The sequence below is a fragment of the Bombus bifarius genome, unplaced genomic scaffold, assembly GCF_011952205.1.
Source record: "Bombus bifarius isolate JDL3187 unplaced genomic scaffold, Bbif_JDL3187 scf7180000008334, whole genome shotgun sequence".
Classification (NCBI taxonomy): Eukaryota; Metazoa; Arthropoda; class Insecta; order Hymenoptera; family Apidae; genus Bombus; species Bombus bifarius.
Window position 1 is genome coordinate 18,179 of NW_022884598.1, and position 19,283 is coordinate 37,461.

Below are 19,283 nucleotides of genomic sequence, written 5' to 3' on the forward strand. Positions count from 1 at the left end.
GTCTTACTTTCGCCTTGTATCTCGTTATTGAACTGCCGGTTGCGAGCAATTCACGGCTTCGTCGTGGCATCTAATTAAGCACTGGATGACGCGGTATCCCGTACTCTGTGTAACACTGACACAGTATTCCGTATTCGCCAAATACAACAACGATGATTAGGGAGCACGTACTGCAGGTGTACACGTCGAAATCGATCGAACCTTTTGACGACTCTATAAACTGATCTATTCTAGCAGGTAATAGTCGCTCAAACGAGCTTATTCGAACGCGCAAGATGTAGACGTCGCGAGTAACCTATCGGCACACTCGATAGGCCGCGAATGCAACGCAAGACACTTTGAATTATTCACGAAGTCACGGCAAGCTCGAACGTGCTAATTAACCGACAGTCCGTTGTCACGTAAGGTTTCTCCTTAACCAGCAAATTAAACGTCAAAATAGACATCGTCTATACACGTACACAAACGAGTAATCAATCGGCGATATAAGGTGTCTTCGACTATCATTAATAAAATCCTTGGTTGGACATGTATGGCCTTCGTTAATTAAATAGATAATTAATTAGGATCGACGTTGCTTAATTAAAGCAAACGAGTTTAAACGACAAGTATTCATAGCGATTCAAATTCAAAAATTAATTTCGAAAAGGCACGACGATCGATTGTACGAGTAACCGTTGTAGAATCGAATTATGAAGTGGCAACTACTTGGTAATTCGATAATACGATTGGAAATTGCATTCGTATCGATGATTGGAAATTTGTAATATTATCTATAAACACAATGCTTCGTTTACGTTGAAATAACTCTCATTCTATATCCGTATATCGCGAAAACACCATTCATCTGCCTATGACGCTCGTGCCTGCATGATCGCGCGACAAATCAGATTAGCCTTTCGCCATTGCAGAGAATTTCTAGATCACACTTTTTGATACAAATCACAAAACGTACTACCTGGTATCGTCATTTACATTCACATTTCACATCAACATTTTTAATATCTGATCCTTTGTTAATCATTGATGACAATGGTACGTCGTTAAGAATAATCTGCTGGTACAGAGATAACATTTGTACAATAATTATTCGATCGCGTTTGTCAAACGTGGGAATCAAGCCGTTTTATCGGTCGATTTATTTTGCTAGTCATTTATTAATTAAGTATATCAGCATCGTCAGCCTATTCTCAATCGTTAATAAAGAATCGAAGAAGTGTAGCCTGTAAGGATAAAAATTCATTTTCCCGTATATAATATCTTCGCTTCCACGTGTTTTTAACTCTTTATATACATATACATATGTCTTATATTTATCGAATGTATGTAACCGGACATTCGAAATACTTGAAACCCCTGTGACGAATTAATCGGGAAATCGTAATATCGAAGCTCGTCCGGCGAACGAAAGCGATTGAAATTCAGGGATACTTCGTTGCGAAGCACAAAGCGACTGTATTGTTCGTGACGTTCGTAAATGAAAGAGAGTTGTGACGAAAAAAGTAGAAGAACAAAGGGGGTCAAAGCGAGTTGTCGGTGAATAAAGCGTTTTTTATCAGCGTTAGAACAAGTGTATGACGAGCGGCGTGTATGAGTCATTATGTGCGTGCGTGCCAGCATGATACGCGCGTTAATCGCGATGAACTGCGGTGTCTGCTTTTCCGAATATAGCCTAGCCACAGAGAGACACTAGCTTACACGTGTCGGGGTAATCCGCAAACGGTACGTTCAAGCGGTCATACGTACGTTTTAATCGTTTATTTGGCATACCGGTACGCAAGCATCGAAGCTTTTGTGCGGCGAAAATAAATGGGCTACGATTTATTTATAAATCCAATTTGTTCTACGACACGTGAGAAAGGGGCTTTCTCTCTGCGGCCATAGGTTTCAATATTTTTCAACGAGCGAGTCCGCGCTGATTGGATATACGCGCGGCCCGACACGCACGCGTATCCAGACAAAATCACTGTCCCCAGTCCCAATATTTCTCTCTGCGATGTAACGTTTAACATCGATACACCGTTGCGCTGATAATCCTTTGTGCGTTTATTTGCTCCTACGAATCGACCGTGCAAGAGATCGATTTCGAAGATGGACAAAATTTCCAAACTTGTCACCACTGAAACGATCAGTGGCCGATTTTATAATGACCCTATGAACGAGGCGTGGCTTTCATCACATTTTTCTAAACGTTATCTTTTTGTTTGATAGATGCGCGATCGAAAATCGAGCAATTCGTTGTTATCGCTCGAACGTTGTTATCGAACATATAAAAAGATTCGTTAATACGTTCGGTATGACAGTGAGATTGATCGGACGATCGTTGGTATAGGTTGTACGACGCTAATGCTAATATATCGAATAATATAAAGGTTGCGACATATCGGTCGTTGTAATCGCACACTGACGTAAAAATTGGTGGTATCTTTTAGCTAAGTCAGTTACAGCAAAGCGCCGTTTATTGCAACGAAATTTGAATTAGCGGCCGATTAAAGTTCTGCCAATTGAATTCGTTTGCCTGAACGTATTATTACTTGTTATACACGTATAAACGTATAATCGTATAATCGTAGTGACAGGGGAAATCGGTGAACCACCACTATGCGAACTTACATTATACGATGGATATTCGGATCTGCTGTATGTATAATAGTTGCAACATTAGAGATCGTTTGGCTTACATCGCTCTATCAAGATAAATAACCTACTTTAGAGGCAGAGTTTTAATATGTCGCAAAATCGAATCGAGCTATTCGATAAATACAGCTACACGCGTGAAAAATTACCGGAAGATGTTAATTTTCTGCCACTCTAATCGGTATTTTCTTCCTCTTCCTGCGGGTATTCCTCCCTGCTTAAAGATACGCGAAAGAAGTAGCGCGAGTGCTCGAGATCAGGCTAAAAGAAGAATCCGTTTTGAGCGAACGTAATCGAACGTTTTCATTGTTGCTAACTAAGCGTTATACTGAAAATTAATCACACGGATCGCTTGATACTCCTTCCAAAGTAAATTCTCCATTCTTTCCGTTTGAACGAATTAAAAGCGATTATCGGAGTATTTCGTACGAAAGAGGATGGCTTTTAATTCGTAATGCCTAGTTTTAAATCACAGTTTATATTAGAATATTACGATTCTTCGCTGCTCTCCAGCAATCGTATAAAACCTCCGTTATCGTATTAAACGCGTGGCTCCGATATTTCCAAATACTTATACTCCTGTCGCAAACATTGATCGCTTTTCGCCAGCTAGTGTATTTATATTATCCTTTGTTGACAGTCAATGCCGTGTTTTTCTTCTTTATCGTATATTTAATTATACATTATCATCCAACTTGTTATTTTATTTATAATTATTAACAGCTAATTACCATTAACTCTTAACATCCAGAATTATTCATAATATCGCAGAGGGTATAATTAAGCTGTTTAAAATCAAAGCTAACGTTGAGTTACACGTCATATTATACCGTCGTATCGATTCGTAGATTTAATGCAACGCAAACTGATAACGTTGCAAAGAAACGGCTTGGCGTATTGTTCTTGAAAACGCGCCATTGAATTTTTATTTTCGTTTTAACGTTTCGACAAAGAAATAACACGTAAAACGCCTCTTTGCGCGGCGTAACGAATTTAAGTTTATGAATATTCAGGCTGGATATGAAATTGCAAGTGTCGAGACAACAAAGTTCTGATTAAAAGCAGCAACGGTTTTGTTTGTGGAAGCACAATGTTCAGCGAAAAATTTTCGACGAATTTTAGAGTAATTATTCCATGATTTCGAAACACGCTGTGAAAATTCAGATTACACTACAAATGATAAATTACGGAATTACGGAAAACGGAGAAACGATTTAAAATATCGTACGATTATTTAGCACGTTGACTTTTACCTCATTTATTTATGATTTATAACACGGTTGATTAATTTGTCGAGTTCCTTTAAAAACAATTTATCTGGTTCCATAATAGATGGAAATTTCACGTTGTGCGAAATTTCTATACAAACTAGTTGTTCACGAAATATAGAAACTAACTTGCTCATGTCACTTTTATAATCTTCTTGTGGGAATATCCAGCTTGCTGGTAGCATCAAACTTGTAAGTTGCATATTTTATATGTGATAAAGTGCTTCGTTTCTGTATTCTGGCCGCAATAGAGTTTAGCTCTGCCGAGGATGTAGTTCCTTTTTCCGTGATTGCAAGTGGTTCTCGCATAGGTATACTGCCAAGTAACAGCAAACGGAAAGAAACTATTTTTCGTTTGAAAATTCAAAACTGCATGGTAATTTGTTAATTTTAATATTACGACGAATATTATCCACGTCATACTGCGTTCAAACTATCAAAGAACCTTTCTTACTATGACAGAAATACAAAATTCGACCACCTTTGCCATCGCTTGCAATTACAAATTTGTTCTACGTTTATAAAAAAAAAAAGACGATTACACGTAGTTTTCGACAGAACGAATTTTTACCGACGATGTTTAGAAATATCTTTTCAAATTAACTTAAGAGTCACGTTTTCTCTTGTATCGAGATTTAGATCCAACCGTGATAATGTTTTATCCAAATGTTATATTTGCTCATAAATAAAAATCGAACACGTCGCTCTTTACGTAACGAAGCTTTATTTACGGCCGAAGCGTTCCTTCCACATGACGGTTATTTATGTTACTGTGTTCATAATCTACGACTAAATGGCTCTCTTCTATACGTCTCATGTCGTCTCATTCGTATCTCGAGACACTCGTGTTTTACTTAAATTTATATTTTATTATTTTATTATTTTATTATATATACATATTGTAATTGGGTAGAGAATCAAACGTACATAAGATGTATCTATCTCAATAAGAGACGCGAAAGAGAACGAAACTAAAAGCTAGTCTCAGTCGGCACCTCTGCGACTCCGTTGATATTCGTAGTTGTATCGTGTTTATTTCAGCGCGGTTTCTACTGATTTCCAGCGATTCGGGATCCACCCAAAACTGTAAGTCTCGCGTGTCTGCAATTAATAACCTTGCAGTTGATGCGACTTCGAATAACGATAACAACAACAACAACGGCAACAACAGTGACGTATATAAAATTTACGGTTAACGATTTAATCAAATGGAAGACAGGAGTTTTTTTCCATATTAGGTATTTTAAAACGAGAAGAGACGAGGAGAAACGAAACACGCTGAATATGCGGTAGAAAAAGATTGTGTACATATATTTTTAGCCAAACATAACCAATTACGTAATTACGAAAAGGAATATCACATGCGAACGATACCATCCGGTAAAAGCTACCAAACTTTTATCGGTGAGTAATAACTTGTCACATTTTCTGTTATCGCGTGCAATTAAGCTAATCAGTCGTATGTACACCAACCGTCCAATTTTGATAATGGAAACAAACGGCTGTTCTATAAAAAGCTATTACTTTTTTCTTGCGTTGTCGCTAGCTTCCTCGTGCAGATAGAACGGAACTTAACTGAGACCCTTTATTCGAGGGAAATTTATTAGACGCTGTCCCGCGTGGTAGTCCGCTGCACAGGTTACAATATCGTTCGGACTCAATAACGAATCCTTTATTTTTGTACATGCCATGTCCAGTGGCGCACGCGAAAGTATCGAACGATCGTTCGCTTTACGCATCGAAATTAAGCCACGCTCGGGTTGCGGTGATCGTTCAGTGAACGGCACTTTTTCAACCATCTGGTTTCAATCCTAGCCGGGCTGGCACGAAATGTCAGTGTGATCGGTAGGAAGGACGTTTCACGAAGCTACCGCCTCGGTTACGCTGGAAAAGGGTGAATTCCGGCGAGTGTAGAAGCGATGGAAGCACGGCACAGAATAAACGAGCCAGATTCAGATTGATGCAGGATGCAAGAAGTTGCTTTCGAACTAACAGACCTAGCTCGCCCCCTAGACAAAAGGGATAATGGCCGGAGAAAAATTCCCTTGTTAACGATTATAAATTATACGCGGATCGTGCTGTGCTTTTCGCCCTTGTCATCAGCTTCGTTTTAAGGATACAACACAGTTTCAAAGATGTTCCTTCGCGAGATATATCGAGGAAATCCTTCTCAAAGAAAATTCCATCAGCCGTTAATTAAATCCGAGAACAGTCTCGATATTATGATGCATATAAAACGTTACATTAAGTCCTAAGAGAGAGAGAGAGAGAGAGAGAGAGAGGTTACATTAAGTCCTAAGAAAGAGATCGTCGAATATAGATTATGTACAAGCAGTTCTAAACTTCTTAGACGTTACGCGTACAATAGTTACGTCTTTTGGTTAATTTTACTCGTACATCGCATTCACAAACTTGGATTATTCGACTCTGAGACATACGGTAATTTATCACACGCGTAATTGAAGATTTTACATTTACAACTATACGTTACTCGATACTTGTACGTATCTTTTACGTATCTCATTAAACCGCTTGACGTATTCTAGCACCACGCCAAGATAACGAATTTCAAATATTTTTCCGCAAAGTTAAGTCTCGCTATATTTGTTTCTTTTGATCGCCGAATAATGATCGAATATATAGGGGAACATATATCCCGATTTGCGTTTTTGTTTAGAGCAGATAGTCTAATTTCCCTGGAGTCTATCTTTATCGCGAATCTTACTTCGCCATTACGAATCAAGTCTCGCAAGTAGCCTGCTCAACTAGTTTATCGTAATCGAATCGCTCAATCCCTCTTTGAAACTTTATAAATAAATCATTTTGTTCTTTTAATTTCATTTCAGACAGGCCAGTGTAATTACCATACCGCTGCATCTAATACTCAGTCGATAAAAAGCAAATAACAATCTTAACGTTATGTAGCTACTTCGTTTGATGTTAATAAAAAAAAAAAGTCAAAATTTTCTATATAAACCAAACATGTCAACTTATGTTACAGCGTTACCTTATCGAAATAAGCGTGTTTAGATACAAAAAATGTTATTAAAAAAATGCGTACTTTTGCTACGATTAATGATTTGTATACCATATATTTATGGAAATTATCAGTTATAAAAAATTACCAATGATTAACTATCGGTTAAGTATACTATAACCTGTTACATCGTATTTTTTGCCATTTATTACCATCGAGAAGCCAAATATAGCCAAAAATGCCATATCGATGGCACTTTTGGTGTCGTATCTCGTCTACCTTTTCACTCTCCATCGAATTCACTTTAATCCATAACGAAAGTGGGCTATAAAGTGTCTTCGGCGAAACGACTGTACCGTCGTATCGAAAACGAAAGAGAAATGAAATAAACGAAACAGATTCAGATCGATTCAGTTGGTTGATCTTTTTCGATAAAAGCTATTTATCGTCTAGCTTGCCGTAGAACGTCGCAAAACGACGTATTCGTATAAATACATTCTACATTTTGTCTGCAAATAAAAGCTCCGATAAATAAAATTTTCGATTTTCTATTTAAATCGTTTGTACTTGATTGATCGATTACACGCTTATCTTCGTTAGTGAATGCTACGGAAATATTTAAGAGGGATTGACACAAAGCCAACATATTAGTCAGACGGGAATATACTTTTCGTAATTGAACGCGTAATTGGAAGCTTCTTTGTTACGAATATATTACGTTACCGCAGATGGTCAAACGTATTAATCCGAAGATGAAGAAATATATCGTCACACCAGAAACGCATTTATAGCGTTTTGAGATGACAAAGACGATCGCTGTAGCTAAACGGAATAGCCATTCTATATTTAGATCGTTAGGTGAATAGGAGTAATTCTTCGGGGCTCCGTTGAATAACCCAGAGCAATGTCAATTACGTTTACGATAAGAGTAAAATAACTCTGTAACTTTAAATATTCGCCATATATTTTCCCATTATACACGTAACAATTCGAGATTGTTCGTGCGCCGGTAGTTACTTGTCCGTTTCGATCCCTCTTACGTCGCGTTGCGTATAAATTCTAATTTTTTAGTTACATTTTGCCGTTACATGCCACTTTAACGTCCTTCGAAATTAACACTTTAACTTTCAAATGCTTGATCATCCGTATCAATACCGGCCTATGCGAATATTTCATATTTACAGCCCGGAATTGTAGCTACGCTATATTTTCCTGTTATCGTTCTATCCAACTGACTAACCAATTTTGTCGCTTCTAAAACAATAGCATTTCGCGAGTAAATTTTCCTATCATATAGCGGAAATAGGGAATTATAATCGTAAATATCATAGCTAAAGTTGTTCAAGGTGTAAACGGTGGTAAACAATCAGGATTTTAATTTGTCGATCTTATATTAAACTAAAAATACTGTATATTAACCAATACTTTTGTTACGATTATTGTAAAACGAAATTGGCCCGATCATCGGCCATGGATTCAACTAAATCCATCTAAATACAACCTAGCGATGGGAACAAAAGTGGAAGCTAGCGGACTTCCGTGTGCCAAAGCAACCACTTGTAAACGTCATTCTCGCTTAATCTTTGACGGCGAAAGCATCACACCATCTGGAAAAAGCAACGTTCAAACTGCGAGTAAATATCACGAAACCGTCGTTACGACTGGCATGGCGGGATCGGAGGTAGCATCGGGAAACTAAACGCGAAGCTGTACGTTAATCTCGAACGCGCTTCCTTCGCGCGTTGGCTTTCGTCGTTTCGACGGAGTACCGCGTGTCTCCGTATCTAATTCGATCGCATCGAGTTAGCAGGTGTTAGGTAGCCAGCGGGTTTCAAACAGCGCGTGTACGTCACCGTAAGGTTAGAGGGTAAGCGTACGAGTTGGAACGAGCGTATGGACGTTTCGTGAGCACTGCGAGGGAAACGAACGCGGGGAGGAAGAGAGTGGTAGAACGGCAGAGTGAACGGGGATAGCGTACAAGTGGGAGGGCATCGATAGACTAACCGGGTGGCTTTGACCCGCCAATTCAGCATCACCCATACGGGTACTCAACCGCAAATCGAGTTCCGGCCGTAGGGCGGAATAAAATCGACTTCATCCCCCGAACGACCCTTCGCCCTCCACCTGTTCTCTCCTTTCCCTGCTAACCGCACTAGCTTCCGGCCGATTCGCATGTAGGCGAATCCGGTAAGACATTACTCGCCAGGGACGCGTTTATTCGACGCTCTGGGAGGAAAAGCAAGCTGGAAAGAAAGAACGGAGGAGAGAGTCAGCGCGCCTATAATCGACATAGGCGAATGGAAGATAGCGAGATGTCTAGTTGCTCGATGCATGTGTATTTATAATATCGTATATCCGTCTATGATACGCGAGTGTGCGCTTTCGCTTTAGATAGATCCCAGAGAAAATTGACTTCCGACCTATTACATTTTTAATGCTGAATCCGCTTTCAAATTGTTAATCGGTGAATTCATTTTTACGTTAATTCGCATTTGTTTCTTTATCTCGAACCGTCTAGCTATACAGCTTAATCGACGATAATAGACAAAGTGTGTTCTCCTCTTCTAAATTCCTTGGAAACGATTAAATGAAAACCAATCTTCGGTACATAAAGATCTATCAGCACGCACGTTGTAGAAGAATGTATGTACGTGTGAAATATCCAAGGCGAATTACACTTCGTTATATTGCTATATTTAATATATCAAACAAATCTCTAATTACATTAGTTGGATTCCATCTGTTTAACTGTAGTCGTAAAAATATGAATTTGAAGAAATACCCGCGGTCTACCGATAACAGCCACCTATTCGGTTTCCTGAAATTTTTATCTGCTACTCTATGCTACTCTATGCGTATATAACGCGATATAAAAAAGTAAAATTCACCAAAGAATTGAAACGCATCTCGTTTAATTTAACCGCAACGGTTAATCGCCGGCAAAAAGTACGAACCGCCGAATTCTACAAATTTCGTAGAAATGTAAAAAAACGATAGGACATAAAGGACTTGTCTGTCTATGAACAAGTTCGGTACATGGAAACGATCCAACGTAGGAACTCTCGGTTCCGCAAATGGCAAGCTAAATGCAAAGCCCGTTTCCGTTGTCGACAAAAGTAAACGGCGGTGCGTTTGGGGTTTGAAGAGTCACCCCGTTGGACAGGAGACACACGGAGGTCAAGTTAAAAGAGCCGGATTTTAATTGTTCCAACTGGAAGTCTCGGGGCCAGAGGAGATTCACGGGGATCCGTTACGATTTTGTCTCCGTTGATGTTGTAGCTGCGTCGGTTACCGTTATCGTTCTCCTCTTTATTACGCGTATCGTACGGTCTCTTCGCTTACGCGAATGCACAGAGTTATCCGCCGTGTATTTTACTCCCGTCCGTGTAATATACGCGCCGTATGAACGAATGCGCGTACGACGTAGTAGAATTTATGGCTGAACAGATATACTTAGCCGGCGTGGACGGCGTTGAGTGTAACTCGGGGGCACGTTATTGTTGCGTTAAGTGTTACGACAACCGGTGAAACTCGTTCCGTAAACGGAATGCGAATGAGAGAGGGATAGATTTATCGCTTCGAAAATACGGGAACGCCGACCGTATGTACACGCGAACACGAATTTCCGGCCACCGAATGGAACACCGATTGATTTCCCCGTTTGTCATTTTATGAATCTCGTTGTGTTTCGTTTTACGTAGCGAGGCTGACACGTGTTCGCTCGAAGCTTATGACGCTCCGGTGCTAAACAGTACCGCTGGGTGATAACAAAATTGATGTCTGGCCAAGTAGTATGACACGATAATAACATGGACGATGAAAAGAAATGAGAAAGCGAAGATTACGCGTTATCATGGTATTTCAACGCGATATTGACTTTACAATTTTCATTTTTACTCTATATAATACGCTTACATAATACATCTCGTACGTAATACCTTATACATACATATATATCGTACAGTATACGGTACAGTAATGTATAGTAATCACTGTATAACCAGAAACATGTTTATTCGTTTAAATATTAGGTAAAAAAGTAAAATTATCAAGCTGTATTATAATAGCTGTAATATTATAATTATTAACGTCAACCAGTCTGTGTGGACACCAGATATAATTGATAAATAATTCATAGAAATCTATCTCGCTATTCTATATGACTTTCTTCTTACTTGTATGAACGCTTCGATATCATAAATTCTAAATACCTCAGAATCATATTAAAGGTAAATTTTAATAAATAATTAATCTTTAATATACAATATATGCGTATACTTTACATTTATTTTAATTTATCCTTTTAATTTATTTTTCTAACTTATTCCGGAAATTTGCTGTATTATCTTGCTAGTTCTACGCGCTTCTATATTTTTAGATTTACTCTTTCCTCGACATGTGCCGTATCAAGTTACTAGTTTTACGCGTTTCTATACTTTCAAATTTACTCTTCCCTCGGAACGTGCCGTATCAAGTTGCTGGTTCTACGTTCCTATATCTTTCTCTTTTTTTCTTTTTGGAAAAGCCCGCCCCTTACGCGATACACACGCCAATCACATAAATTTACGTAATAGCAAGCAAATCTCCGCATGTACGATGATTATGTAGATACAAGGCTAAAAGGTGTTACGGTTTTATGAACGCGCTTGTATGGCTCTTCAAACGCCGAAAGAAAACATTCTCTCGTGTATTAATTAATAATTCTCGATTAAATACAAACACGTAGTCACGCAAGAACAGAGGCGATGGAGATTCGGATCTCCTTGTATGCGGGACGTCACGCATGACCTAATGCGATGTTGGATGACACGGGTGACAGTGTGATGTCAACTTGTAGAAATAACCGGTGGACCGGACGATTTCGCACCTTTGCAACGATTTTCGTACGTTTTCTTCGTTATACGATCTTTGAAAATTGCGAATTTATCGTTTATACGCGTATATCTGGAGGTTCGTATTTACTGGTTTCACTTCATATATATTTTTATATTATACACTCACGAAAAAAAAAGGAGACTAATTATAAAAAATAATAAATTTAACATATATTCCCTTGAATGTTTCTTCGTGCACGAAACGAGTCCTGTTATCCTAAAAATTGTTATCTATTTAACCATGAAATAAATTGGTAAAATACAGAAGTACCGTTACTATTACTGCGATAATGCTAAACGTTTTACCGACGATACATCGTCCAATATCGTAAAACGAATCACGTAGACACGTATGTTTATGATCCGACGTAACAGATCATTACCGCTGATAAATCTGAATTTATGTTTCGTAAACTGAAAACAGGTTGCAATTTTATTTCCGCAAAACACCTGCTGACCCCGTTACGAGAAACGATACAAAATGTACAATACAAAGCTAGAAACTGCGCTTGTAAAAGTATCAAACGTTCTCTCCGGCACAATGTCGGTACTCGACAAAGGTGGAGACGTGGAATGCGATGGTAGAATCATGGCTCGGAATTATAAAGAATAATTTACGACTACTTGAAATTAAGATAGCGATGCTAATAAATCTGAATTCTCTGCAGGCGAAATTACGAGCATCGAGACAAAAGAAGCTTCCGTATTATGAAAGAAATTTATTCGTTTAAGCGATAAACTCGCAGCTGTTCCATAGATCGACTCGTACGATTCTAAATGAAATTTGCTACGTTTCTATAGGTATCGTAACTGTTGGAAACCGAATTACGAAGCAAACGTAATCGCGAGTTCATACTTCTTATCTTGGATATACGTCTGCACGTAGATTTAAAAGGATACGTCAGCTCGAATGGCACGAATGTTCGAAGAAGCCTTCTGTGCGCGCGCGGGTTGTGTGCTTACCCTTTGACCGAAATTCCGATTTCTTTTGTCGCGAATATCACAGAGATGACAATTTTCTGTTCCACGAACGTACAAAGAATACTCACTGCGAATAAACAAAATAATTTTAAACCCGACGTTTTTAACTAGTTGTTATAAATTATCGCGGGGATCTTTTTAAACTTTTACAAATTTTAACATAACCAGGATAAATACGATACGTTTATTTTTATCGGTCGAACGTAACTTTTAATTGTTAACCTCTTGAAACATACGCATTTGTTAGAGACAATCGTTGTTTTTTGTAAATTTAGATGGAACTTTTGGTATTAATTATTAGAAATTAACGATACTTTTTTATTACGATGTAAATGTATTTTTTCCTCTGATTATCTTGTACAGGAAGATAAATGTTTTTCGTGCAATGTTATCGTCGATACAAATCTATATACACGTTAAAAAATATATTTTTCTTGATATCTTTGTTAAATGATATCATCACGGAGAATTTTATATAAATGTTTTATATTGGACAGCTTTGTTTCTCTCTGTCCCGGCAAGTCCTCGTTCCGCTTGACGTTGCCTTATTAATTATTAATACACGTTGATTGGCTAGTTTTCACGAAATCAAATTACCAATCAGCGTGTCTTGTATAGGTCGCTTTCTCCGTTCCCACGAGCTCCTATCTAGGGGTGGGCAATTTTCCGCGGTGATGAGTGGCGGCTACTTTTTAGCGACATCGCGGCGGAGAAATTCTCCAAACTTTTACCGTTACAAACTGACCCTTTGGAATTTCTGCTTTACGATGCATACGTAGAGGATTGAGAGCTAGGCGCGAAACTCTAAAAAGAAAACCCCCTAAACGATACTAAGTGCCGTCCATGCACGGTATCAAACCGCAACAATCGTAAACCGTGTCAAAAATCTAACATCCTTTTTACGTTAAAAATATAGATATGGCCAATTTTAATTTACGCGATAAAATAATAAATACGTAATAAAGTCGTGCACTCTGTAAAATACCCCAATTGCGTGAACAAATCGCGCGGCTGTTACAGAAAAAGATATGGAAATTAAAATTCCTTAAACCTGACTCTTGCTGTGCAACAATTTCGTCGTTGTTTCGTCCAGTGTGAGGAAAATGTATTTAAATTCGTAAGATACTCGGTTAAATGTTATTTGATTTAGTTTATATCAAGTAAACCTACAACTTTTACATCATCTTCTATATATAAAATTACTTTATTGCCATATCCGGATAACGAGTACATTTTTCTAAGAGTGGTTAGTCTTTTATCTTTTCAGCGGAAACAGATTGCCGTATAATTCAAGGGGCTGAAACAATATTAGCGATAAAACTATAATCTTCGGTTAATCGGGGAAATTTTTTCTTCAACGCAATTTGTGATATGACGCGCACTGGAAACAGGATATGACTTGGCAACGTGTAAGTTGTCAGAGTGGAAAAGAGGGATATAATGCATAGCAGTGAGAAATAGGTCGCAAAGGGAAACGGATCGTTTATTGTCAGACGTATTTTGCAACTAGAGAGAAGCTACGATATTATAAGCGCGGGAGCTATTTCAAAGTCAAAAGATTTCCAAGTTATCGTCGCATTTAACGCGCGTATTATTATTAAAAATAGTGCATAGATCCAGAGAATTTAGATGTTTTTAATATAATGTATCGATATGTCGATAGAACGTTTAATATAATACGAGATCTTTGAATTAACGTTAAAAGCGATAACATTGATCTGTTCGTAAAATTTTTATTTTCCTTCTTCGTAGCTCTCCAGAAGGTTTCACGAAATCAATTATTAATTATTAATTTATGAGAAACTATTATTTTACTCTTTACGTCGTGTCGTTTTTCTGTCCAAAAATAAATTATTCGTTTAAAGAGTCGAAGGAAAGAGTTCAAAGTTTTCATTAAATAATCATTATCGATATAAATCGAAAAGTACTATTATCTCTATATTTCAGTTTGTAAATTCCTAGTATTAGTTGTAACGCGCAACGTATTAAATGTCCGATTTTGTTAGATGAATGTTCTAAATTGCTTCTTCCAATAATTGTATGAAATGTATCGTTATACGTCGCTCTAAGCCGAGGATTTTTCTTCGCATTCGCCACGATCATTTCAAGATTCGATAAAGTATTTTAAGTCTCGCATAATTTGTATTGTATGACGCAGATTTAATAGTATCACGCGTGACAATTCTATCTACCTTTATTTTTTCAAGTTCCTCCAAATATTCTGGACTATTCAACGAGCACAGACATGGTGGTACCAGAAGGCAGTAAAGTGACTTTGCACTGCGAAGCGACGGGATCACCGGCACCTAACATCACCTGGCGACGCGAGGATGGCCAATTAATACCCTTGGCAAATGGACGAAAAGGTCGGTTTAATCCTTATCAGAGTTTACGTTGACCAATAATTCAAAAAATACATTTTAAATAGTTTCAAATTCATCCATGAACAAAAGTAATATCGTAAACGATACAACGAATACGTAACATCGATATTATCTTGATTGTTAAAAAGCTCACAATTTCTAACAATTTTCATAATTCTTTCTCTACTCTACTTTACTTTACTTTCTCTACCCTATCGTTTATTAATTTTTTAAAACCGTTGAAACAAAGTTTCGAAAAGTCGTAACAAAGAATGCACAGTGTTCTGCGCAATAATCTCTTCGCGAAGAATCAAATTGACTCTCGGATAAAGAAACAGGAAGGATGCTATGAAAGTGTGAATTTATCGTTAAAGATAAAACTCGCTATCTATCATCGGTTATTCCGTTCGATCTAATTATTCGAAAGCCAATGTTTTTGCGATCTAGTCGCGCGTTCAATTACATCGCGTAGAAAATTCATCGACATATGCGCGACAGCGATATCGTGCATTATACTCGAATGTTTACGCTTATCCACAAATGTCGGTACGCGTTACAAGCATTACGTTTCGTGTAATCGCGTAATCATGCAATCGCGTAACAACTTTCACTCTGTATGAGCAAACTGAAGATTTTCAAGTGCCGGTGTTAAGCTGCAGAAGCATATTCGCCAGATTCGCTGTAACCGAGTCTTGTAATCTCCAGTGAGAGCAAACACACCGCGTTCGAGCAAGGCCAATAGGTTAGAGGCTGGTGATACGTTTGCATAGGTGGGGAAGATCTGCTATATTTGCATTGAAATTGGCAAACACCGGCAGATTGCTATGCGTACCGAGTTTCGCGTGGCTGACTTTTGCGTCCGACAATGAAACACCGAATGGGTTGTGACCGACGTTTGTTCAAACGCCACCACCTTGCCCGCTATGTAATTTCATCTTTCGTATCTTAAATGACGATCGACGAGCGATCGACGATACGAGTCTGTCAGAAGCGAAAATCGATCAACTTCGCTTCTCGTAAACGTCTCACTTTCGTTAATCAAATACGCGACAAATATTTCATTCGTAAACAAGAAAACACTCGCTTCTATCGTTTCAATTATTCAAATGAAAATATGAGACAAGTACCAGTAACTTGCAAAATAAATTAAGACAATAACGTTTATCTAGTACAACGTATATTTAGTACAGCCTCGTCGTTTCTTCTCCTTTCCAACTTATTCCATCGATGAATATTCCGAGCGATCGATACGGCGATCAGAGATTACGCGATAAGTACGTATTCGATCGTAGCTGTCGATGACTCGTCCCCTAATTTTATTTTATTATCTACGACTTACGTTCTCTTTGCTCGCAAAGATAAAACGAATTACGACCGATTCGGCTTCTCATTGTAATTCGAAGATCGAGGCCCGTCTCGATTTCAATAGAAAATTTGGCTGTACGAAGGATTTGTTTCGATTCGAGAAATGATTTTCGAGAACTATAATCTATTTGATTGGAAGACGATTGAAATAAGGTTCCTCGTAAAAAGTAAAATAAATACGCATATCGTTTTAAAGCTTTTATCGCGATATTTACGCTGTTTGCTATTTACGTCGGTCTGTAAATGTTGTTTAAAGATACTATTTATTTAGCTCAAAACTAAAGTAGACAGAACCGGGACAAAGGGAAACACCGAGGCACGGTGAAATATCGTTTTCTACACGCTGCTAGCAGTAATAGATACTTCGCAAAAAGAATCCAATATTATTCGCGACATTATATTTGTGTTAGTGATATAAAGTCTTTAGGGTTTTTATCGAAAATTTAAACGTTTCACGTATCTATTTTATTTTTAGATAAATGGTGTTTCATCTACATAAATATATATAAATGGTATTCTTTCTCAGCTCATTATCGTCGTTCGGACGATATACAGAGCGTTGTTTTTCATTTTTTCGCGAATAAGTTACCATATATTCTTCGTAAGCTTTCGTTTCATAAAGATAATTTAATAAAAGTAATTTTCCACCGTCTTATTTACTTTATAATTTACTTTCCATTTTACACTTTACATTTGGCATTTTATATTTTACATTTAATTCGTTAATGTTTACTTTGCTTTTACCTCACCAACGCGGAAACGTTGTTACAACAAATTTGTTAAACAAATACTTAATCAAGTTTTATAGCAAAGGAGTTTTTATATTGTTTCGTGCGCTTTTAGATTTTATAAAACTTTTCTTGCTTCTGTCCCTTTTATCCTTTTTGTTATTTTATTTTGTTGTTTCACTTTGTTCCATATTCCACCACATCTCATAGTCTGCCAACAATAACATCGCCATCGTATTTTCAGATACACGGAACGATAGCGAACGCATACCTATCGTTGCAGAAAATTTCAGACGTTATAATATTTAAATAAATCCAATATTGTATTATAACGCGTGTTTACGGTAGTACTCTATCCATTTGAACGACATTTATCGGAACAAAATTTTAGTTAATGCCAGATTAATTGAAATTTTATGCTGGTTAATTCGCTTGTCCGAACGTGACCTCCTGTTGTGTAAACGAAAAACGATAGGTAGCGAAGAAAATCGGCCAACTTTCACTATACGAACTGCAATTATGTAAACTGTTTGTTCTCGAGTGGTCGACAAATTCGGATGAATCGAATTCGGAAATCGTAGTGGGATATTGCTCTGGAAATTTCGTCGAAACGAAATTCAACGATAAAACGTTTTAAACGCGTGAACCGCGTGACCGATTAATTGCGATTTGTTTCGCAAGAAATGTAACGAAGGGCTGGGCTGGTCACTGGTTACTCGTTAGGTTTCGGCCAGTTTTCGTTCTTTCGTATTTGACGTCGTTCAGTTTGTTAGCTGGGCACAAATATTCCGCTAGATTTAATCGTGGTTACACGACGTACGTAGACTACCCAGACTTTCGGATAAGTAAACTGAATTTGCCGACCTGTAGCCGGACAAGACAACACCAAAACTGTGTTACTGCCGGTTGTCTGTTTCCTGCAAATATCCGTTTGGCCTTTGACCATATGAACGAAAAATTTCATTTTATATAGCTGTCGAAACTAATTTTCTAGTAGCGCAACACGCGAGATTTAGACTTTAAACAATTGTTTGCGTTCCGTCAGAGAAACAATTTCGCTGAACGCAGAAATAACGAAACAAAGAAATAAATTAATTTTATACGATATAATATATTCGATATAAATCGATAAACGAACAAAGGCTGACATTAAATAAAAGAACCAAGTAATCGGGTATTAAATGATAAATGTGAGAAATTCCTCGTTTAGATAGTAAAAAGCTTTTAAACTATTATGTTTTTATGTAATCGTATAATCCACAAGATATCGTTAAATTAGATTTTATACGATTCGTGTATATAATATATTCTAATATATGTAAAGCAATTAAGAGAAAAGTTTGTTTTTTCAGACAGACGAATTTTCCAAAACCTTTCAACGTTCGACTGCGAATTTGAAGTTTTACGCTACTTTACGTTCTTTACGTTGACGTTCCGTTAAAAACATTTGACATTTGATATGCGTATATATGTATATTATTCGCGATACAGTTTACACTTTTCGATGTTATCTATCGCTTTGAATAAAAATTAATACTCCGTGAAATTGGAAAAAAAAATGTGACTTTAAAAATTATATTAAAATTGGGGAGAAAATTTGTGAACTCAGCTATGCTTTTGATTACTTTGCAAAACAAATTATAGGAGAAAATTTCGACGTAGTTTTCATCGTATTGCAGGTAGTACTGCCGGGAAATATACTGACGCTGAAAAAGTTGTTCTAGCCCATTTCAAAAACTTCATGCTCGTATACCAAACTGTCTGAAAGTGTAACTTCACCGAAACTTCCCGGAAAAAAGGCGTACATTCAGGAAGCTTCAACGAGCAGTATCACGCCACTCTATATGTGAAATCTGTTTAATCGAAAATAGCGTACGTAAATATCAATTTCAAGAAGAGATACGTTATATGTAAAGATTCGTTTCTTTTGCCATGTACACTGTGTTCCAGCATTTTCCGATCAAATTTTCTCAGAATGTTCTAGCAACAAGACACTGTAGTAAGAATAAAAAAAAAAAAGAATATGAAGGGAGTGGTACTTGGTGGTGCAATACCATCCGCTTCTACTTCCATATTACTACATTTTCATG

At 37.5% G+C, this 19,283-nt stretch overlaps 1 protein-coding gene across 3 annotated transcripts in view; it reads left to right on the forward strand.

Moving 5' to 3' along the window:
- LOC117212627 (lachesin-like) overlaps nucleotides 1-19,283 on the forward strand; it is a 53,950-nt gene that overhangs the window by 16,750 nt on the left and 17,917 nt on the right. For 2 of the 3 annotated variants that reach the window (XM_033457568.1, XM_033457565.1), the window contains exon 2: nucleotides 14,945-15,103. In XM_033457568.1, the coding sequence (XP_033313459.1) occupies nucleotides 14,945-15,103 (159 nt within the window). Of the gene's footprint in view, nucleotides 1-1,531; nucleotides 1,537-14,944; nucleotides 15,104-19,283 lie in introns of those variants that run through there. The other variant, XM_033457567.1, reaches the window with a different exon arrangement.